Below are 24,380 nucleotides of genomic sequence, written 5' to 3' on the forward strand. Positions count from 1 at the left end.
TTAGTTGAAGTTTCGCTGAACTCTAGGCCTGTAGAAGCTAGGAGAGCATCAGACCCCATGGGACTAGAATGACGCCATCTGTGAGGTGTGGGTGCTGGGAACCAGAGCTCTGGCCAGTGAGCCATCTCTCTGCAGCTCCATTCCCATGCTGCTCTTCCGCTGCACCGGAACAGCTCCCATGTTTGCATGGCAGACGTTATTGCTGCTTACCGTTAGCATACGAGGAATTGGCACCACACTTCATGTCATTGTAACCTGCTGTGCAGAGCTTTGAAGGAAAATAGAGATTCTTTCCCCATTTAATCCCTTGCTTTTCTTCTGCTGTGTCACTTCCCGACCCTCTCCGCCAGCCCCTGCCCGCTCACCCACGTGTGCGAGGGCTCCGGCTGTGTCACATCTGATGATGTGCGCATCTGTACACAACTTCAGGCCACTCCCCTTTTTGAAAGTTACATTTATTTCTTATTAATTAATTAATTAACTACTTTGGGGTGTGTGGTGTGCATGCCCTGGCAGTCATGTGGAGGTCAGAAGACAACGTGTGGGAATTGCCTCTTTCCTCCTGCTCTATGGGCTCCAGGGAATGAGCGCAGGTTGTTAGGGTTGATGGCAAACCCTCTCTCCACTGACCCATCTCATAATCTTCACTTTATTTTTTGCTTGTTTGTTTTATTTTGTTTTTTTTTCAGTACAGAATTTAATTTGTATATTTTGATTGGTTGTGTTTGTGTACTACTCTCCATCTGCTGGAGACGTTCCCTTGACGAGGAGTGAGGACTACACTTATCTGTAGGTATAATGACAAATGTTTATAGATTATTGTTAGGGATTGTTCTGCTTTAGTAAATTAGTGGTTGTAGATTTTCCTCCAGTAACCATGATTGCACTAGTCCTGAGTGGTTAGCTAGGTTTCCAGTACCAGGCATGGTTTCTTTCTTGTTGATCAGGTTTTAAATCCAATTAGAGAATTATTTTCTCGAGGTATACATTCACTACTGCACTATTAGGGTCACTGTGTCATGCTGGTCATTGCCGTGGCTCATAGGCCTCATAGCGGGGTGAGACTCTTGGCTGCCTCCCTCCTTTGGAAGCTTGCATGATGCAATAGTAGGCTGTGTGTTTTCAGAGGCTGTGTAGGCTGTGTGTCCTGGCCAACAGCTCAGAAGAGGGCTTCTCATGTCTGGCATTGGGGTTTGTTAGATGATCTTTGGTTCTTGGGGGGAGCATCCTCAGACAGATGAGAAAAGTTCATGAGGACTATATATGTATATTTATACACAGAATTGCATGTATTAGAGGTTTCTTTCTTTCTTTTTTTGGGTAAAGAACAGTATGATTTCTTGTGGCTTCTTCAGATCCTTATTGTAATTTTACCCATCTCCTTCCTGCTTCTGTATTCACCTCCCTCCCATTTCCTAAAGATCCTCCACTTTTGCATTTCCCTCTAACAAGCAGCCCCCCCTGTCTTGACAACAATCCAGCTTTATTTTCTTGGTTTCTATAGTAACTACAGGCTATGTGTTCACATCAGAAGATTCAGAGTTGGAGCCTCCACTGAAAGACAGCACATAGTGTTTGTCCTTCTCGGTCTGGATTACCTTGCTGAGTATGGTCTTTTCTAGTTTCTTCCATTTACCTGCAGAGTCCATGGCTTCACCTTTCTCCACAGCTGAGTAGTATCCCATAGTGTATATGCACCTCATTTTCATTATCCGTTTGTCAGTTGTGGGGTCTTTAGGTTGTTTTTATTTTCTGGCAACTTGCTTTTTGAGACAAGTTCTTTCACTGGGACCCGGGACTTGCTTAGGATAGGCTCACTGGGAAATTGTCCCCCAGAGTTCTTTCTGTTGCCACCTACCCGGCCCTGGTAGGATGGCAGGCTTGAGCTACAATGTCCACTTGTTTTATTTTGTCTGTAGGGTTTGTGCTCAGGTCTTGAGCTTTCACAAGAAGCACTTTATGAGCAGAAACATCTCTCGGTCCTGTTGAATGGTTCTTGGTTTCATTCGTCCATTTCTTTGTTTAGCTTTCATGGAAGTGGCTGTGTGCAGTGTGACTATGTATCTGACTTTGTGGTTAATCACTAATTTAAATGTTTCATACCAAAATGAGGAAGGGAAAACATTCTTATATATAAATTAATTTATATTGAAACTAAGACAGACCCTTTGAGTAATAGCTGGATAACAACTCTCCTTAAATCTTAGGTATAAAACTTTTTATATGTTATAGTGAAATCTTAGTTAAACATGTGACTTTTTTCACTACATATCTTACCTAAAATATTTACAATGCAAAACATATTCTGAAAAAGTCACATTGAGTGTTGGTGATAGCCAGATGTTACTTCAGCATTTTTAGCACAGATTAAAAAAGTAATGAGAAAGATAATGTAGGGATAAAATTAGTGTTTATTGAGGTATAATAATTTTTTCATGCAATACTAGCAGTCAGTCTTTGGCTCCTTCACTCCAGTTGGACACCACCTCTTGACGTTTTCAGATAAAGAATGAGGAGCATTGGAGCACTCAGGTCCAGAACCGAAGCATTGCTGCACTTAGCTAAGGCAGTAGTGAGAGACTGAAAGGACATTGCTGGCATTTGTGTCTAGATGGACGCTTTATAGATGTAGCCTGTTTCTTTGGGTTTCTGGCCCTTTACAGTTGACCAAAACTACCGGGAGAGAAGATGCAGGTAGAGTTTGAAAAGTGACCTTGGCATTTTAACAGACATTGTCAGTTCAAAATGTGAAACACTGCTGTCTTTTGGCCTATAAATGGGACTCAGATTTCCACGTGAGGAGTGGTTACAAGGGTTCCAATTATGCCCACAGGGACTAACAGAGACGGAAATGTAAACTCCATTCCTCTCCCGGTGCAGGGTCAGCTGAAACTGGTGGGTTCTAGGATGATTTCCTGTAGGAACCAAGCTATAGGCCAACAGCCACAATAGCCTGGAGTGAGCGTGGAATGTAAACCCCTGACATGAGCATTATTTGTGTAATATGAAGTCATATATAAAGATAAAACAGTTCTAAGTTAGCTTTGGAAAACATGCAGGTGTGATGTAGAGAGTTAGGGTTCCTTTACATTTGACTCCATGCAACACTCTTTAACAAAACCACATTCACAGTACGTGTTAAATCTCTCTTGAGATGAACTTGTTTGTTTTCTTTCCCAGAGTGAAACCAAGCATCATTCCTAAATGTCACTGTTGAAGTCTGAAATGATACTCAGGGAAAACAAATACATTTTAATTCAACACTCAATCAAAGAGATTGTCGATGACCTATGTAAAGTGGGAAAAAGCTGGTTTGTAATTGATTCAGCCTTGATCTTTTTCTTAGAAAAGTTTTCTGAAATTATAACACGAAATGGATATGTCTTCTATTCAATTACACAATTCTTTACCTGCAGTCAATTGCCGTTTATTATATAAATGTTGTATTACATTCCTTTAGTGTCTGTATAAATATACTGCTTAGAACAGGTGACTAGGAGCCTGAGAGGTGGCATCAGCAGCAGCACCCGCTGTTCTTCAAGAGGACCCTGGTTTGGTCCCCAGCACCTATGGTGACGTTCAGAGGATCTGAAGCTGTCTTCTGTCCTCCACAGGTGCCCACACACACCACAAACTGAATGAAACAAACAACAATGGCAAAAAAAAAAAAAAAAACCCAAATCTGTAATTGGGTATGGTGTTACATTTCCACAACACCAAAACAGTTTTCTAAAGGGTTGTGAGATCATAGTTCCTTTGCTGAAAGTCCGGTGGCTTTCCATACTACATTCTTCTCATCACATGAGGTCACCATACATTTCTTCCTATGCCACATCTACACCGCACCCGTTGTTCCGTACGGGGGAGCAAAGGGAGCAGGTTCCAGGGGCTGCTCAGGCTGAAGCTGGTTACAGTTTCAACATTATCTTGTATCATTATCAACAGAAAGCTCTGTGACAATGTCAAGCCCTGCGTATGAAATCAGTTCCTGCCTACTGCCCACTTGATAGTTTTCTTCCTAATTCATCTGCTTAACTCAAATGATAGGCCATCCAGTGTGTTTAACTCAAATGATAGGCCATCCAGTGTGTTTAACTCAAATGATAGGCCATCCAGTGTGTTTAAGCTATGTTCCCATTTTCCAAATGATGCTCTGTTTATCTTGAAATAGTTTAAGCCCTAAAATCTGTAGTCAGAGACTGCTTGTTCATTCCCAGCTGCCCAAACCCGAAATAATCACACAGAAACTGTATTAATTCAAATACTGCTTGGCCTATTAACTTAGGCTTTTTATTAACTAACTCTTACACCTTAAATTAACCCATTTTTATTAATCTATGTATCACCACAAGGCTGTGGCCTATCGGTAGGCATCTTTCTCCTTCAGCAGCTGGATCACATCTCCCTGACTCCGCCTTCTTTTCTCCTCTATCTCTGCTATGAATTCCCACCTTGCTCTATTCTGGACTGTCATAGGCCCAAGCAGCTTCTTTATTAACCAATGGTAACAAAACACATTCACAGCTAACAGAGGGGAATCCCACATTAAAAATCATAAGTCAAATTGCAATGCCAATTTGAATTCCTTCTTAATTGGTCTCTACACATCTATCCAGCATCCCTTAAGTTTGGAAGCTGTTCCTTTTGGTAGATGATCCTGTTGCACTAGCTGGGAGGGTTGTGGCAAAGAAGGGAAGGCGGTGGACGGATGGAGTTTGCTGGTAGGAGTAGGATGCTCTCCAGCTGTTTCCTTGCTCCTCATTGGGGTGTGACTAGGCAAATCACAGTGCCAACCCATGGACTAGACTGGCAGTATCCGTGGTTAAGTTGTAAGTCTGAGGAAATATTGGCTTCGGGAAACATCTGTGAGTTTAGATGGACCTCTTTTCTTCCTAGGACAAGAAGCACTTTGCTTGGATTTAGAGAGGTTGGAGAACCTCACAAACTGTGACTAGTCTAGAGAAGAATGTGGCCTTGTGACTGATGGTCATAAGGTCTAGAAGTGCCCTCCCCAGTGAGGCTTGGACCACTTCTTGTTTACTTCTGCCATTTCCATTTCTCGTGTGGGGAAGCCAGACCAAGGCAGTCTGTGAGTTTTGTCACACAGGGCAATGGGCTGTTTCCTGGGAGGAACATGGCACAGGTGGCGTATTTCAAGACAACCAGGATGGACAAATGCTTTGTTCTAAAAGCACAAAGTGGACCGGAGAGGCTCAGAGGTTAAGAACACCGGCTGTTCTTCCAGACGTCCTGAGTTCAAGTCCCTGCTACCCAATGGTGGCTCACAGCCGTCTATAGTGAGATTTGGTGCCCTCTTCTGGCCTGCAGGAATACATGCAGACAGAACACTTTACATAATAAATATTTAAAACACACATACACACACGTATACACATACATGCATACACAAAGCAAAATTCATATTTCTGTTATTTGGTCTTTAGGAAATCTAAAGTATCAAATGTTTGTCTAATCTGTAAATTATTGGATTCAAAGGCAAGTTTTGAACTCTGCGTTTCTCAGCCGCTGTGAACCTCTGAGGCAGCGCCCCTGTCTGCCTGGTGTGATTCTGCACTGCAGCTTGGCTTGTCACGGACGGTGGCACTCCAGCTGGGAAACACTGTTAGCTCTGCAGCACTTCTTTGATTTTGTTTTCCTCTCTCACCTTCCAGGAACAGCTGTGCCAGCCCACAGGGCCATCTTGGTGGCACGGTGTGAGGTGATGGCAGCCATGTTTAATGGTAATTACATGGAAGCCAAGAGTGTCCTGATTCCAGTGTACGGCGTTTCCAAAGAGACTTTCTTGTCGTTTTTAGAATACTTATACACAGACTCTTGTTGCCCAGGTACGCATATGTGTGTTATAAGGTAATATCTCGTGATTCTTCCTTCTCACTCATCTTGGTAGTTTGCTGCCTAGGAAACCTGTTTTGTTTAAGGTCTATCAGTCAGTATCACGGCATTTGCTGAGCAGCTTTGGGGTGATGTAGGGAGAGCGTTGCATTCCAGTTCATTCAAATGAAAGAGCAGGGGTCAGTAGCTCGTGCTAACAGCAGGCTATTGGTTAATCTAGACACCGAGAATCGAGGTGTTTGGGGTACCTAATGGCTGCTCTAATCTTAGAGTTTGGGAGCCCTACCTCTTCAACAAGAAAAGGGATAGACAGTAGCTTTCGTGATTCTCACATCTAGCTGAAATGGTTTTCAGAACTTTTGTTAGTGTGAACTCCTGTGGTCCTCCAGATCTGGGGATGAGGGCTTTTAAAGACTGCTGCTGACTTTCAAAACCAGATTCCCCTAAAATTGGTATCTCTAACTTTCCTGAAATTCCTAAATTCACTAACCAAAGACTGTCTTTGACCAGCACACATTATAAAGTTAGTAGTTAATGAATTGTGGTACATGTCGAAGTCCTTGGAGGGCTTTCTCCCATTCTGCCACCAGATGGCGGCCTCCTCAAACACAACAGGAATGAACGCCACACATGCCCTTGGTCCCAAAAGCTAGCCAGCAGCCAGCCCTATGGAAAGAAAAACAAAACTCACCTTTTAGACTATACCTCCCTTTATACTCGTTGCTTTAATTTTTAAAATTAAAAAATTTCCTATATTTGTTTAAATAGATTTTGAGTCGTCTATGAAAGGATATAGAGTTTCCAAAAGAGAAAATTACTTCTATCATCAAATTGTCTCAGTCTCCAAGTTAGCTGTTTTGGAGTTGTTACTACCAGTATTAATAAGGACTGGCTTGTTATTTTTGCTTCGTGAAAATGAAAGCATTGATTCTTACGGGAAATAAATATTATTTTCCTCAGTACTGGGAACTGGATAATTAATAAAAATTTTGACCACTATTTTTTTTTTAAATGCACCCATCTTTAATCCCAGCACTCGGGAGGCAGAGGTGGCTGAATTTCTGAGTTTGAGGCCAGGTTGGTCTACACAGTGAATTCAAGATAGTCAGGACTACACAGAGAGACCCTGTTTTAAAAACCTAAATAAATAAATATGCAACTGTACTATTGCATTAGGATAAATCAAGGTGGTATCTCCAAATTGTTTTAGTGATTGCATTATTTAGTAGCATGCTCAAATTTTTTTAAAATCCAGTTTCATTTTTCAATATTTTAGTAAAAGATTTAGTCACAGTAAAAGTTATAAATGTACTGTTCTTCTCTCATGTCTGCAGCTGTGATGAAAACACTCTGACGGAAAGTAACTTAAGGGAGAAAGCATTTACTTTAGTTAATAATTCTGACTGAAGTCCATTCAGGAAAGTTAAGGTGGCAAGAGATCCATGGTCAGGAGCAGAGAGAAAGATGTATTCATTCTTTCTACTCAGCTCATTTTCCTACTCTAATGCAGTCCAGGACTGAAGCCTAGGGGACAGTGCTGCCCACAGTGGGCGAGTCATTCCGCCTCCATGAAAACACTCCAGGCTCTCCCCTACAGAGATGCTAACAACACACCAGCCTGATCCAGACACCCCTAGTGGAGACTTCCCACATGATTCTAGATTGTGCCAAATTGGGAACTAAAACTGGGCAAGCACTCTACAACTTACCCATATGCACAGCCCTAAACCTACCAACAACCTTAACTCTGACTTCAGAGGTGGACGAGAGCGAAGGTGGGGAGTTGCTGCTTCATGTTTGTTCTGGAGAATGAATGAATGAATGAATGAATGAATGAATGAAGTGTGGGGTGCTTCATACCACCGAACTGAGTACCTCAGTATTTAAAATGGGGGCCAGGTTATCAAACTCTGACAGCTTGAGTGTGATCCCTGGTACCCACATGGGGAAGCAGAGGCCTGACCCCTGAAAGCTGTCCTCTGACCTCCACATAGGTGGGCACTGTGGCATGACACCCTCCCCATACATGTGAAATAAGTAAATGGCGTTAAATTGTTAGTGTTTAAAATGGGACTTAAGAGATTGCTCATCGAGTGAAGTGCTTGATGGCAGGTGTAAGAACTGTGTGTGACTCTCATCTCCAGAACAGAAGGGGGTAGGCATGGGAGCCCTGCTGTAATCCCAGCACCATGGAAGGTGGAGAGAGGGAATACCCATAGCAATCCCTGAGAAAACTGGGTAGCAGGCTAAACTGTTAGTGAGCCTGCCTCAATATAAAGTGGCCAGCAATGCAGGAAGACACCTAGCATCAACCCTGGTCCTCCACAGACACATACAAATAAATATCAAATGCGCACACACATACACACACAGATATCATGTGCCTGCACACACAGACAGATACTAAATGCATGCACACACACAGATAACATATGCATGCCCACACACAGATAGCATATACATGACCACACACAGAGGACATATGCATGTGCACACACAGAGATAACATGCATGCACACACAGCATATGCATGCATACACATACAAACGATACTGTATGCATGCACATATAGATACCATAGGCATGTACACACACAGATACCCTATGCTTGTACACACACACACACATTTAAAATTCTAGGTTTTTAAAAATTTTTGCAATAGTGAAAGAAAATTGCAAGACTGGGGACTAAAGCAAAGAAACAAAAGTTAGAAGTGAAGATGTAGCTCAAATGGTAGTATGCTTACCTAGCATCAGGAAGCCCTGGATTTGATCCACACAATTATGTTGGGCATAATTGTACACACCTGTGATTCCAGCATGCAGGGGTAGAGGCGGCTGATCAGAAGTTGAAGGTCATTCTTGACTGTGTAAGGAGTTGAAGCCTGTGATATGTGAGAGCCTGGAGTTGTGATAGAGGTGAATAAAGAGGATGCAATGAGATTTAGTGTAACTAATAGAAAAGTTTAGCTCTTAATGCACACACTTGGGATGCAGAGGCACTCAAGGCAAGCCTGGTCTACACAGTGAGTTCCAGCCCAGCCAGAGTTACACAGTAAGATCTTGTCTCAAAAAGGAAAAATTTCATTAGCTAACTCTATATGTTGGTTAAGGGCAGTTATTGGAATCCTTCTCTAGAGAGCTGGGGATGAGATTCTCTTTGGAGTATGAAAACTTAATTATTTACAAAATGTAGTACAAGGACTGTGCTAGTGGACTCTTCCTTGAAATTCTAGTCCACACTGAAGGATAACTGTCTGCATGTTTTAGAGCAGGGTGTGTGTGTGTGTGCGTGTGTGTGTGTGTGTGTGTGTGTGTGTGTGTGTGTGTGTGATTGGGTTTTTTGTTGTTGTTGCTGCTGCTGCTGCTGTAGCCCTTGCTAGGCTGGAACTCGCTGTGTAGACCAGACTCCAGCCTCACAGGGCAGCTGCCCCAGCCTCCCAAGTCCAGGTGTGTGCATGGAAGTAAAGTGTGCACAGCCATGCTGTCCCTGAAAGCGGTCGTAGTCTAACCATCCCCTCTGTCTCCTCTTTTCCACCAGCTGGCATTTTCCAGGCCATGTGTCTCCTCATCTGTGCTGAGATGTACCAGGTCTCCAGACTGCAGCACATCTGTGAGCTGTTCATCATCACACAGCTGCAGAGCATGCCCAGCAGGGAGCTGGCGTCCATGAACCTTGATATTGTGGATCTGCTCAAAAAGGCCAAGGTGGTTGGCCCTGTGTGGAGGGTGGGGCTGGGCGTCAGTGGAAGGAGGGCCTCTTCATTTAAAATACACATATACTACTTTGTTTTCTGTGTTTTAGCAGCTATGTGAAGACTAGTATGCCTTTTAAAGTGTGACGAAAGGAAGCTACAGTTTCTTTGCACCAGTTTTCATGGTGAAGTAATTTTGAAGCATTCATTGGGTTAGAAATTACATTTATATAATTTTAATAGTCATAATCCCAGTTACTTGAGAGTGGCTGTGCTTTTTTACATTAACATTACAGGAAATAGAATTTTCTTCCTCCCCAAATCACTTCTTAGCATTACTGGGGGAGGATAACAGGATGAGGCTGTATATACCAGATGATGTGGTGACTGTAGGGATAATACAGGACGAGGCTGTACATACTGGATGATGTGGTGACTGTAGGGATAATACAGGACGAGGCTGTATATACCGGATGACGTGGTGACTGGAGCTACTACTTCATCTATTCATTCATCTCATGAGCATGTTTTCACCGCTTGGTCGTATGGTGGCAGCATTGGTTGAGCTGGCTGGCATGTCTTGATGTGTTAGGAATCGAGTGAAATTTAAAGTGTAAGATTGGGAGTCGCTGCACTGACTCCTGGCCCCTTCCATGCCCAGGACCTCTCTGTTAAGAAGTAGCTACTATGAATTCTAGAATACATGCAATTTGCACAAATCTGTTGTGAGAAGCTTTGGTTAGAAAGACTAGAGAATATGGGGACCGGAGAAGTAGCTCAGCAGTTAGGAGCTTTTGCTGTTCTTGCAGAGGATCCCTGCACCCACAGGATGGCTCACAATCGTCCACAGGCACAAATAAGGTGCACATACATACATGCAGGCAAAACACTCGTGTATGTGTGTGCACACACGTGTATGTGCATGAGAGAGCACATATATAGAAATTAATTTTTTAAAGACTCTAGAATATGGAAGAAGACGGACAAGGTCTGTACATAAAGAAGAATTGTGTGTTGAAATCTGCCCCTCAGACCTTCAGATAAGAGTCTGGTCTAAAGCCCAGCATACACTCGTTCACTCATGAGAGAAGCTGGCTCTGATGGATCCTCTGTCTGAGTTACTGCCTATTTTCCCCAGTGCTGAAACTGCAGGTGGCCTTAGCTTATCATAAATGTGCCCTACCTAAGCCACACCTTCTAGGTCTTCCCCACAGGTGATCTTTGATCTACCACTCTAGAATGGGATATCCAAAAATCCTGTCTGGCTTCCCTGTTCATGCTGAGCTGGAGCCACATGACGGAACAAAGGACAGACTCTTGTCAGCTGAAAGCTTGCCTCCAGGCTGAAGCAAAGTCGTTAATCATTCTATATATTTCTGGGTATACAAGGCATTTAGCCAAAGCATCTGAGCATTTTAACTATTTTATACTTCATTTCTGTCATAATCAAAATTTATGATTAATATTAATGTTAATTTAATATTATATATTAAAAACAAATTTTAAAAATCAAGTAACCCTTATCTTTCACTGATGTACTTATATTGACCTTGAACAAGTTTCCCTCTTGTTAGCATGTCTGCATCCTGAATTTTTTTATTTTATTTAATTTATTTGGAAACAGGGTCTCACTTATCCTAGGCCAACCCCAAGGATGATCTTGATTGCACAGTTCTTCTGCCTCTGCCTCTGGAGTACTGGGGTTCTGACTGTGCCCCTGCTGGAGATGGAGCCCAGGGCTTCCCGCTACTAGCCGAGCTCTGTTTGTTTTTAGTGGATCCTCTTCAGACTCTGCTAAGAGCCCTATTTGTGAGTAGGCAGGAGAGCATCCCATGTGGTCACTTCTTACTGGCTTAAGGCACCTTCCACAGTTGCCCATGTGTTTGCTTCTCTGTCAACAAGGCCTTCCGTTTTGTCTTCCCCAGTACTAGCTGCTGTACAGGGAGGCTGCACTTTAATTTCCCAGCTGCCAAGACCCGAATAGTCACACAAAAACTCAATTAACTATAATACTGTTTAACCAATAGCTTAGGCATATTCCTAGTAGTTCATATATCTTAAATTAACCCATTTCTATTAACCTACGTATCACCACAAGGCTGTGGCCTACCAGTAAGTTTCCAATGTCTTTCTCCTTCGGCAGCTATGTGGCATCTCCAAATCTGCTTTCTTTCTCCCTGCGTTCAGTTTAGTTTTCCTGCCTAGGTCTATTCTGCCCTGCCATTGGCCAAAATAGCTTCTTTATTAACCAATGGTAATAGAATATATTCACAGCATACGAAGAGGAATCCCACATTAAGTTGCTGACGGTTCTTAGTTTTCCATCTGAGGTTTGAAAGTTTATCATATCTACCCTAAGTTTTATTGTTTCTGTTCAAACCTAAAAAAATGTTTATTTTATTATATGTTTATGGGTGTTTTATCTGCATGTGTATCTGTATATCACATGTATGTCTGGTGCCCACAGAGGCCAAAGAAGGCTTCAGGTGCCCTGGTACTAGAGTTACAGAGGCTTCTACATGGCCCTTTGGACGCTGGGAACCAAACCTAAGTCCTCTGCAAGAGTAGCTACTGCTCTTAACCACCAAGTCATCTCTCTAACCCAATTTTTGTTTCTTAAGACCTTTTATAAAAGTTTTTTTTTCCTATTAAGTGTGTGTGTGTGTTGTGCCCTTGAAGGGGATTATAGGAAACCCCTCCTCCTCTCATTTCCATCCCTGCCTGAGGAGACAATTTTTCTCTGCCTAGGATGCTTGCCTCGTTCTGCTACTGCAGGTCCAAAGGAAAGAGGCTAACCAGCTATGGATGGAAACTTCTAGAGCTGTACCTTCCCTGTTTATAATATGATTATCGTAGTGTTTAGCATAGCAACAGAAACAAACCAGTTTCCTCTTGGAAGGTTTGCGATTCCCAGTTTGGACAGAATTGGGTATGTCCTCCCGGTTCCCATCACGTGGCTCGTCTTCTGGTATAGGAGAACGGCTGCAGTGGTCCCTCGCTCCCACTGCCCCTCCCTACGCTCAGCCCTGCTCTCTACCGAGGGGCCTGTATTTTTCACCCATCATCCAGTCTGTCACCTACTGTACAGAGACGTGTGCTTCCCCGATTGGCTGTCTGTCACCTACTGTACCAGAGACGTGTGCTTCCCCGATTGGCTTCTTCTGGCTTAGGGGATGGTTCATTATCTTGGAAGCCCTGAATAACCAATGAAGTTTCACTTGCTCTCATATTCAATTAAACTTATATTCTTATTTATAATGTATATGGTAATACTTAGCTATATGAGAATAAGAACTTTGTTCCTGATTTTTCTTGTGAGCTCTAGGTACTTTTCCTATATTTAATAGCTTTAGTTCTATAGCATTTGTTATATATATGTTATATATTTGTTATATATATACATACACACACACACACATATATATATATATAACTTTAATGCCTTTATCTTTTTAAAAGTCTTTGTCTTATTTTCTGAATTTTTTTTAGTTTAAACCCTTTATCATAGGATAAACACATGCATTTCCAAAACACTAATTTGATTTTTTTTGTTGTTGTTGATTTGTTTTTTTGAGAGATATCCTTGCTTGGCCTGGAAATTTCTATGTAGACTAGGCTGTCCTTGAACTCAGAGACATCCTCCTGCCTCTGCTTCCTGAATACTGTGGTTAATGGCATAGGCCAGCATGCCAGGCCAAAACTCTAATTTTACAATGAGGTGCCTTCATTTCTTTGCCTAGAGACCTTAATATATATTGTATAATATATATAATACCTCAGGTTGTGCATTTGAAGGAAGTTTTCTTAACCAGCTTTCCCTCCTTAGGCTGGCCTTCCTGTTCCAGATCGTCTGCTTTGTCAGTTGTCTGGTAGCTTCCATTAACACAGCTATGGGTTTTTACTCTATTCCTGGGCATTACTTGTTCTATCTACTAAAAGACAGAGAAGAAATTACTAAAATGTGATATGGAATTGGCTGTGAAATCCCTTTCAGTTCACAACTTCTGTGTACTGGGAAGAATAGGTAACTGTGAATCTACATGTCAAATATTATTCTAATTTAAAATACAACCTTTTGTAAGATCATCCTTGGTTTGTTCTGTAAGATATGGTATTATAACTCTTTCCAATTTAGCACTGTTTTTTGCTTATGTAATTTTTTTAGTGTTCTTAAAAGACTACTTTTGGCTAAAAGGAAAGCATCCTAAAAGACCATCTGAGGAAGAATGATAAACCTAATGTGGCATATGTGTACGTGGAATGCTATTCTGCCTTTAAAAGGAATGGCACTTTTATGTAGATGGCAATATGGATGACCTTCAGAAGAAACTGTGTTAAATGAAACATGATAAAGAAAGACAAGTATTGTATGGTTTCTCTTATAGCATGTACCTACTGTAGTCAGACTTCTTGTGTCAAAAAGTAAAACAGCAAAATCTAAAGAAAGTTATATGTGTTAAGCAAATATAACTTTAATTTTGGATGATGGAATCATCTGGAGATGGATAACGGTGCTGTTTGTACTTAGTGCCACTAAATTGCCCACGTCTAGGTATATACCACAGTGATGATCACAGAGAGCTCTACCCAAATCGCCTGTCATCAAGTTACTATAATCCAGACTGATGGTTGACCCCAGGAGATTCTGTCATCAGCCAGACTGCTCTTAGTCTTCCTCAATTAGCAGCTCTTAGAACTCAGAAGTAGAAGAATACACAGAGATCCAGTTCCACGTAGCAGTGACCCTAAGAGAAAATGCTCAGCTCTGTCTGAGATAGGATTGTGCTTACTGATGACCTTGTGTTAAAAGTTTACATTGAAGCATTGAGAACCTCAGTGTTCACTGGGGGCAGGTGCAGCCCTGTCGCTCTGGCAGACTGGCTGGATTCTGGTGAATTGGCTGTTTTGCTGGATGAGCCAACCTTATCAGTATTTGTTAACAGTGCTCCAGTCTCCTCTCTGGGGCCACAGTTACCAAACACTGCAGTGCTTACAGGCACACACCCGTGGGTGTGGGCTCCGATTTCTCCCATGAGCAGAGCAGATTAAAATATTGTTTCCTTTCCATTTTCTTGTAGTTTCACCACTCTGATTGCCTTTCAACGTGGCTGCTTCACTTCATCGCCACCAACTACCTCATATTCAGCCAGAAGCCTGAATTTCAAGACCTTTCAGGTACATCACTAATTTCATAAAAAACACAAACGCGTGTCCTACACATCCTTTCGGTTCTGCTGTGTGATTGAGGACACTTTCACCTACAATCACCTGTGCTGCGTGAGCAGTCTGACCTGTTACACAAGAACTGTTCCAATGATTATTTTACAGTACTCATTCATTTTTAATTGTTTTTTTCTGGTAGGAGAGTTAGGGTGGTGAAGAGCATCCTCAGGTGCCATTTGACTGTGATAAATGAGACCTTAGTTTTTACTTAAGCAAAATTTAAATGATATAAGTTTAAACTGCTTTTTTTATAGAAATACAAGTATCAATTGTTATTATAATATGTCATCTTTAATACTTAGAGAATCTATATGTATATATCTACATAGGAACTTTGTAATAAGTTTTTTATTGACCAAATATTACGCATCTTGCCAACTGAAAGTAATTATACTATAATTATACTATAATTTTAAAGTAAAGTAAATGGTATGGATTACCATCAGGCATGGTAGTGCGAATATGTAATCCCTGCACTTGGAAAGAAGAGGCTATAGCATCCTGAGTTCAAGACCAGACTAGGCCACATAGCCACCAATCACAGGGTGAGATTCCTAGAACTGTGTAATAGGAAAAAACACAAAGATGGAGTGTTTATCAGCATAGGCAATCAGACCAACAGAATCAGAGAAAAGCGAAAATGAGTAATGGACAAGGACTATTGGCCTTTCTAACTTTGCAAAATGTTTTATATTGCGATGTTGATATTTAGGTGTACTCTTGGGCGTGAGGAAAGGCAGTTTCATGAGTTAAACACTGACATAGTAAAGGAAGCAAACAGTGATCAGAATACTGTGCAAGGCCTGTGGAATCGATGATTCTGCATTCCTCCTGCTCCATTTCTGCCTATTTGGAATAAATTAAAAGAAAAGCCACCGGTACCCTCATGAGTTTCTCAGTATATATACATAAGACCATTAATATAATTAGTATTAGTCAAAAATTTCCACTAGAGTCAGGAAAAGCCATCTTCAGTGTTTTGATAAAATCCATGACATATTTGAATAATATTCCAAAAAATAAATTGTAGAGCAGCTAAAAATGACCTTTAGTGTTTCAAGTATAAATTTACTAATTATGGGCAATGAATGCAAATATATTTCTCAGTTTTCTAATACTGGGACCATGCCCTGTTAAGTAGTTTTAAAGGGGGCTTATTGTTGCTCCTGGTGTGAAGGAGGATAGCACATTGTGGCAGGAAAGCTTCTTTTGTGGTTCTGGTGAGGGTGTGTGGCAGATGTGCATATCTGAACCAAGAACAGACTCAATTTGGAGTAGTTCTAAACAGCTCTTTGCACCACGGTAACTTCTTCCATGATTCTCATTCAGGCAGGCCACAGCAAGGTAAGATTGGGTACTTTGAATGAAAGGTGGATGGGCTGCAATCTTAGCTACAGGTAATGGAGTGGGCTTCCCTTACTTTTGATAAGAGCATCCAGGACACCGAGCCAACAGACTGCAGGGGTGTGTAACTGACTCAAGGCCCCAGAGGCTGAGCTCTGAAACCAAAATTAGCTCATGCCAAGTCTCCCTTCCAATAACCTGTCAGAGCTTTGCCTCAGCCCAGTAAAGAGCATGGAAGTCTGGTTCTGGATAATGTGTGGTCTCCTCAGTGGCATCTCTAACTGCACTCCAGTGCAAGATGCTCCCATGAAAACCTTTTCTTTCTTATCTTGAACCAAATACAGGCTGACTTCTCCATGTGTCCCTTTCCCTCCAGCCCTCAGGCAGGGCTCCTGGTGATTACATTGCTCACAGACCCTCTGCATCTCAGAAGATGCACAGCAGCAGCTCAGTTTCTACTCTTCCTTTTAAAACAGACACAGGGGCAGCCCTTTGGCACTCTTCCTTGGTTGACTTTGTTCTTTTAAAAAATTATCAAGAGAATCCACCTCAACCTCTAAAAATCAGACAAGAAACAAAAGGGCACAAACGTGGCATAATTTCTCTTCTGTGCAATAAGTATCATTTTGTTTCTATTTTATATGTGGGACATTTTTAGTTTTCAGTCATTAAATATGACAATCTTACGGCCAATTACTTAAGATATACAAACCACAGACTGGTTTTCACGGCTATGGAGTCATTTTAACACCTCACTGGCTCCCATATTCCTTAAAACCATGAAACTTTCCCAGGAACTTTAGCCAGCAGAACTCAATGCAGGGTTTCAAGGACTCTTCACAATCACCAGAACCTCAGAAACCATGTGGGTAGCCTGTGCCTTTCCCCTTGCCCTGCAGGCACTCACTGTACTTCTGCAGAGTTGTGGGGTGTTTGAATGTGGGACCTCTAATAACACATGGAAAATTGTGTGTTGTAGCATGGTTAATAAAAACCCAGAGACAGATATTGGGGTTCAACCTGAGGATCAGAAAAGCAAAGCAGTCAAGCCACTAGAGAGCTCATACCTCTAAGAAATCCTCAGACTGAAAAGAGACCTAGTTCCTGTCTCATCTCGGTTTATATTCCTCTCTGGTGCTGGATTTAAAGGTGTGCTCCACTACTATTGGGCTTCTATGGTGAACTAGTGTGGCTACTGGGATGAGAGGTGTGTGCCACCACTGCCGGGTCTGTGTGGCTGACCAGTGTGGCTGTCTTACTCTCTGATCTTCAGGCAAGCTTTGTTTATTAAAATACAAATGACACACCACTACAGTGTGCTGTGAACACAGCCTCTCAGCAGTAAAGTACTCCCAGGGCCTCCTACAACCAGGTCACTCTCTTGTCCAGTTGGTGTTTGTGTGGAAAGGAAGAGAGAGAGACAGAGACAGAGACAGAGACAGAGACAGAGACAGAGACAGAGAGAGGCTGGGAAATGCTGGGAGTTTATTAGTCCCTGTTGGAGCGGGCAGCAGGCTGATCTCTTGTGTTTTATTTTCCTTAAGTCCCACAGAACTGAAATCCTTTACATACAAGACAAGATTTATACCAATGATCATACAATTTCCACCCTGCTTCAGGGAGAAGAAACTGACCATTAAACTCAGAATAAAAGAGTGTTGTGGGTAGTAGAAGATAAAATCTATGTGAGGTGAAAAGGTTAGAGTAGGAGTCACCCCTATGGGGCAGGAGAGCAGAGTTGGGATTAGAGTGGCTCCTTTGGTGACAATGAGGAGAAATTCAGAAACAACGAGACCAGTTTCAGGACTGGGAAAACTCAGATATAGTTCCTCCAAGAGAACATGCAAGGCAGAGAAAGACAGGTGATCCCGAAAAGACAGAGGAAGAGAACAGAACAGACCACAAGCATTTCCACAACTAACAGATCGAGATATAACAGAAGAGGATTCCAAAGTCCTGAGAATCCCAGCGAACAACTCGTGCTGCACCAGAAGAGGATGTCCAAAGTCCTGAGAATCCCAGCAGCTTTCCTGAACCCCATTGCGACCTGTGCTCTTTCCCTCCTGTATGACCTGAGTAGTGAACTAGGCTGTCTCTGGACACATTTACAAGTCAGTGAAGGTCATATCAGCTGTCTTTGACTGTATATACTCAGCCAGATATGTTTAAAAATAGATTTATTTATTTTATGTGTGTGTTTTACCTACATATAAATAAGTGCCTGACTTGAATGCAGTACCCCTGGAGGCCAGAAGAGGGCATCAGATTTTGAGCATGCAGAGAATTATGAAATATGCTAAATCAGTAGTTATGAACTGGCTACCGCTGACTCCAGTCAAGTCTATCAGGGTTTATTTTTTTCAGCCACCATTTAAAATGTTGTTTTTATATAGTACTTCCATTTAAAATCTTCAGGGGAAAATCTGAAAGAGTTGGATAGCCTGGGTCTGCCTTGCTTCTGGGAAAGCCTGGAACTAAGAAGTGGCTAAGTGGCTGCCCACTCCAAAGGGGACATGTCCTCTCCAAAGGGCTGGAGTCTTTCCCCCTTTCGGTGGTGATTGTATACCCAGCCCCCTTCCCACCTGCTTGGGGTTTGGCAGCTCCTGTCATCCCCTTTACAGCTTCCGTGTGGCACTGTCAGCTGTCGGCTTTGGAAGCTCTCCAGGTCTCACCGGAGTTTTCTGATTGTTTTCTCTCGACGGCACTCCTTTCCTTTGTTTTCATCTTTACTTTTCTCATCTTAAAAACAGCTCATGCTTTGCTTTATAGCAGAGGTTTGAACTTCTAACCTTCCGGCCTCTGCCTTCCAAGTGCCCAGTGAAACTTTTCTTTTCCAAAGTTATTTAGAAATTGGCTCATTCCACCTTAGGGTTAAATACACAGGTTTTTTTATATAACGTATTTATTTTTATTTTATGTGCATTGGTGATTTGTCTGTATGTCTGTCTGTCTCTCTGTCTGAGAGTGTCAGATCTTGGATTTACAGACATCCGCCATGTGGGTACTGGGAATTGAACCCAGGTCCTCTCGAAGAGCGGGAAGTGCTCTCTCTCAACCTCTGAGCCATCTCTTCGGTCCTACACTAGACACTTCAGAAGACATACAGCGACACACAGGAAAATTTGACTTTTGATGTTTGTGAATTCCCTTTTCTCGTGATAGGTTTAACTTAGCTAACTATTGCGGTATGTTTTATGAAGCAGTGTTTGGATCCATGTTTTATGAAGCAGTGTTTGGGTGCTGTTTTTACTGGCTGCCAAGCTCATCTGCAATTACCTTTTTTCTGGGGTTCTGGTTTTGTTGTTTTGATTTTGAGTTTGTTTGTTTGTGTTTGAGACAGGGTCTCATTCTGTAGCCATGGCTGCCTTGGAACTCACCGTGTTCACCAGGCTGGCTTGGAACTCACAAAAACTGCCTGCCTGTTCTCCCCAAGTGCTGGGATTAAAGGCGAATGCCACCACATGCTGTTTGGAGTTCTGTCATTACAAGGCCACGTCATTCACCTTTGCTTCCTCATGAAGCAATGAATGACTCCCCTGAGCAGGCAGCCTTTTTACTGTCATTTAGATCATATAACTAGGTCATTGTTAATCCACGTGCCCATGAAGCTGAACAGCAGGTGGAGGAATCAAACTAAGTACAATGAAGTGGAAATGCAAACCGAAGGGAGGGATTCCCAGACCCATAAATGTTTAAAGTCCTAGGTGTGCCTGAGGCAGGATGAAGCCTGGGGTCTCAACAGTGAAATTCATAAATGCTGACTAAGAGCTTTGGTAGGCGTCTCCCTACCGGTGGAGCCAACGTTTATCGGAAATGGGAAGCTCAGAAATTCAAGCCCAACAAGTTATAGGTTTGTAGACTCTGGGTGGAGCTGAGCGTAGGGTGCGGGCCTGGACTGAAGTCAGGTTTCTATGGAAGTGGGTCCAGAGCGCACAGTGTACAGGGAGGCTACAGGGAGGCTAGAGGAGCAAGCCCGAAGACCAGGAACTCGCAGTGCGGTAGACTCCGGAGTAGGGAATCCCGAGGAAAATGAGTAGATTAGCTGGTGCCTGCACTGGAGGGGAAGCAGAGTCAGGACGAGTTTATAGAGTGTGAAAGGTCAGCTTATCCACAAAGAAAGATGGATTTGTTATCTCCAGTGAAAGCAAATGTTGTCTTGAAAGAGAAAAGGGAAGCAGTGAAATCCCACCTGCTGGAGCAGTGCATGTCAGCATTAACCGCATAGTGCTATAATAAATCCTGACGGCTGCTGTTATCCAGATTCTGGCCCATTCTGGAAGGCTGTGGGATGGGTGGGGGATATAAAAGACTAAACTCTGTCACGTAACAATCAAATGTTCGTATTTCATCTTGACAAAAAAAAATATATGTAATTAACTTTTTTCCCCTTAAAATTTCAGTGGAAGAACGAAGTTTTGTTGAGAAGCACCGATGGCCATCAAACATATACTTGAAGCAGCTGGCAGAGTACAGGAAGTATATCCACTCCCGGAAATGTCGCTGTTTAGTCATGTGACCTGAGCTTTTGTGTATAGACATGCTTTTTTTACTGTTATGAAGAATGGGTACCTCTGGGTTCCAGTAAAATTCTTATAATTGAATCAGTATGGTATTTTAAAAACACCATATAGCTTCTTATTAGCTTTGAAGGCTGCGGAGGTCTTAAAAGGGAGCACAGACTTTAATGCTTCGCCCAGAACATAAAACTCCTGGACAGTGGCTTCTCCTCTAGGTTGCCCCGTTGCTTTAATAGCATTAAACCTCTCCTCATTAAGAGATGTTTAATTTTAAAAATATCATCTAGGAGAAATACGAAAATTTCATCATGTCTGACTGATTGCTAAAATAAGGGCCATTTAAAAGCCAGTGTAACTGTGAATTTGGGGGAGTGCTGTCCGGTGCAGCGTGAAGTTTTAGGAATAGGAATTTGCCATCCGTCAGTCGCACACCAGCTGCTTCCAGGTCAGTAGGCGTGTTTGAATCAATATAATGAAGAACACCTGCCCATCTGGTCCATGCAACCACATCTGCTTGCCGATTGGCAAACCCAGTCAGGGCTAGCAGTTACTGCTGTGCAACTTTCTGGATTCTGCAGCTCCCACACTTAGAAAGGCCTGGCACTTGTTTAGGCTCTGCTAGTACACTGTTAAATTCCTAAAAATGTTTGAAAGAAGGCTCCCATGCTTTCACTTTGCACTGGCTCCCCAAAATTCCTATTGAGGGAAAATGCCCTCTCTCTCTCTCTCTCTCTCTCCCTCTCTAGAGGGTTTCTCTGTGTAACAGCCCTGGCTACCCTAGAACTTGCTTTGTAGATTAGGCTGGCCTTGAACCTACAGAAATCTGCCTGCCTCTGCCTCTGGAGTGCTGAGATTAAAGGCACATGCCACCATGCCTGGCTAAAGAAATGCCTTTTTAAAAAAATTTTATTTTATTTAATCATTTTTTTTCACTTATTTTATATATCAACCACATTTTCCTCTCCCTCCTAATCTCCTACTCCCTCCCTCATCTCCCAACTACCCCCTCCCATCCACTCCTTTGTCTCCCTTCAGAAAGGGGCAGGCCTCCCGTGGGCTTGAACAAAGAAAGCATGGCCATCAAGTTGAGGTAGAACTGGGCTCCTTGCCTGCAGCAAGGCTAGATGAGGTAATTAAAATGTTCTTTTCTTATTCAAACCTCAAGGACGCTGGGAGAGCAGAGTGGAGAGGCTCCTCAGGGAGGCTTGCTCCGCCTAGTGCCTCAACAGCGACCTCTTCTGGCAGGAAGACATGCTTTCGGCTGACTTTGGGACACTAACTTACTTCTAGCTCTATCCCAGAACAGTACTTTCTTGATCAATATGTAAAGCCAGGAAGTTGATAAGAGTGAGTGAGTAGCCTGACTAAATAAAGTTTTAGAGATAATCACAGGAAAAAATGCCTTCTAGAGACTTGGGTACAAAAGCTGAAGTATTCTTTCTTTTAAATGTATCTGTTAAGATTAGGATGCCAGTGGCTTGAATTGAGTTCTTCCAGGGACTGAAAGGCCATCTGGTATGAAATAGCAAAGCCACCTAAGAAGGTTTAAAAAATGGAGAGACAGTGTGGGCTGGGAAAGCCAAATAGTTCTCTTATATCGCGTTTGCAGAAATGATTCTGCAAGATGCGCACAGCTTGGGCATGGAAAATACAGATTGCTGTGCAGTGCTAACATCATGGCACCTGTAATTTAGTGCTGGGCACTATTGTCCTAATTTCCAGCGATTTTAGTATGCATATTTTTCCAACTTTTCAAAAGTTTGGTTCAGCAGTCTCACCCTGTAGTGTTAGGGCGGCATCCAGAAGACCGTCTTCTGCATAGCAATGCTGTTAGAGTAAAGGGGAAAGAGCTCCTGGAGCTAGAACCCAGAGAGAACTCATTTTAATTGTGCTGTGTTGGTGAAGATTATTGGAATGCGTTTTGGTTTTTGCATTTTAAGTTACACACCTATTGGCAAGTCCCACTTGGTGGCTTAGCATTGTAAAGAACAGTTAATGTAGCAGTACCGAGAAGGTCCTTTGCGATTGTAGATCCAATGGTAGCCCTTTGATACTTGAACACATATACTCACCCTCTGTGCTAATCACAGCAATTAAAATTCTAAAAGCTTAGGAAATTGAAAAATAGGAGTTGAGAAACAAAGCATTTTCTCAGAAATACGATGTTAACATTTAACTAGGGCGCTCTCCTGAGTGGGAGCTGAATTTGGAAACGGGTGGTCTCGAGTGTTTTTCTGGAGGTTTTCCCACTACCTGTGACAGTGACAAGGGCAGAACAGAAGTGAATTCTTAAGCACATTTGAATACAGACCCCTCAGTACTATGGAATTCACCCAATTGAAAGTAACGAGAAGTTTCAAATACTTAAAATGATCATGGCTAAATTCATGCTGGCTTTCAGGGTTGTTTTCCACTCAAAGGATTATTTTAGATGGCTGTATGCAAATTTCCTGCTTCAATATATTTACCACGCATTCTAGTTAGAGGATACTGTGTAGCAGAAATAAGGCCCCTTCCTTCAGGGCCAGGTTTGCGTCGTATTAAGCATCCCTTGTATGCTGCTGGCTACTTTCTTCCTGTTCTACCATAGGGGACTAGACTCTAAGAGAGAGCACTGGCTGGAGACTGAAGCCCACCCTGTGCGAGCCGCACTGGGGCTTCCTCAGGATCCGGGAAGACTGAGGAATCAGATGGAATTGACTTCCAAGATGGCCAAATTTTTTAACTGTAATTTTACAAATGATACTACACTGATATAACCAATTAGGTTTAATATGTCTTCAATAATTATTTTATTTAAAGCATCTTGTTTAATTCAACTTTTAATCAGATTTTGCAAAGGGTATGTATGTATTTTAATATAGCCTAACCTGAATTTATATGTTTTTAGCTTTAGTATTTAATGTTTTATAACAAATAAACCATTTTTTACAAAAACGGGTTTAACAAAGTATTCGTGGTTATTCCTGCTTTGGATATTCAATGCTGAAATGATTTGGGGAATATTGAATTCCTCAAGCACAGATATGTTTTATAGACAATTCCTATTATATAGAAAGTTCTGATTGCTGCTGTTGTTCTCGTAGATGTGAGCTGAGGTGAGAAGACGGTGCCACCTCTCATATCTGCTTAAAGGATAAAACAGCTTCCTAGAATCATTTAACACAGAACATGCAGGTTAGAGCATGGACCGGGCCCAAGAGTTTATGGGGTGGAGAGCTGTTCTATGTAGTGGAGGAATGAACAGCTGACTAGGCCTGAGGAACCCAGGTGGAGGATAGCAGCCAAGCATGAGGCCATGTTGTGTAGTGTGTGTCGAAGGCCCTCTGCGGAAGAACTGCCTGAAAAGCCTGCTGAGCTCACCAAGGGCCCCACAGTACCTATGATGTTGTACTCCTATCAGAAACCTGATCTAGAAACACAAATTCCTACAAGGTCTCTATGGCCTATAGAAGGCCTGGTATACACCTTCCCAGCAAGGGCTTTGGTAAGCCAGGCCTGCCTTCTCTGCCTGATACTGCTCTCCCAAGCAGAAAATGTGTCCCATTCTCTGCCTGATACTGCTCTCCCAAGCAGAAAATGTGTCCCATCCTGATACCTTGGCTTGTTCATTCAGGTTCTCTATATACTTCATCCTCTTTCTGTGCCTTGGACTAGGTGGTGATTCCCTTATGCAAAATCTTGTATATCTAAGATAACTCAATTTATTTATTTTTTTAATAAAATTTTTTATTGAAAAAAAAATTTC

The 24,380-nt window shown here is 42.3% G+C and overlaps 1 protein-coding gene across 2 annotated transcripts in view; it reads left to right on the plus strand.

Annotated features, from left to right (window-relative positions):
* The window catches only part of Rhobtb3 (Rho related BTB domain containing 3), a 58,347-nt gene extending 34,775 nt beyond the window's left edge, over positions 1 to 23,572 (plus strand). For both annotated transcript variants that reach the window (XM_050122163.1, XM_050122162.1), the window contains exons 9-12: positions 5,673 to 5,846; positions 9,395 to 9,561; positions 14,627 to 14,723; positions 20,516 to 23,572. In XM_050122163.1, the coding sequence (XP_049978120.1) occupies positions 5,673 to 5,846; positions 9,395 to 9,561; positions 14,627 to 14,723; positions 20,516 to 20,631 (554 nt within the window). In that variant the 3' untranslated portion in view covers positions 20,632 to 23,572. The remainder of the gene's footprint in view (positions 1 to 5,672; positions 5,847 to 9,394; positions 9,562 to 14,626; positions 14,724 to 20,515) is intronic.
* Positions 23,573 to 24,380: the final 808 nt, after the last annotated feature.

The sequence above is a fragment of the Alexandromys fortis genome, unplaced genomic scaffold, assembly GCF_014885135.2.
Source record: "Alexandromys fortis isolate MF-2015 unplaced genomic scaffold, M_Fortis_MF-2015_v1.1 scaffold_163, whole genome shotgun sequence".
NCBI lineage: Eukaryota > Metazoa > Chordata > Mammalia > Rodentia > Cricetidae > Alexandromys > Alexandromys fortis.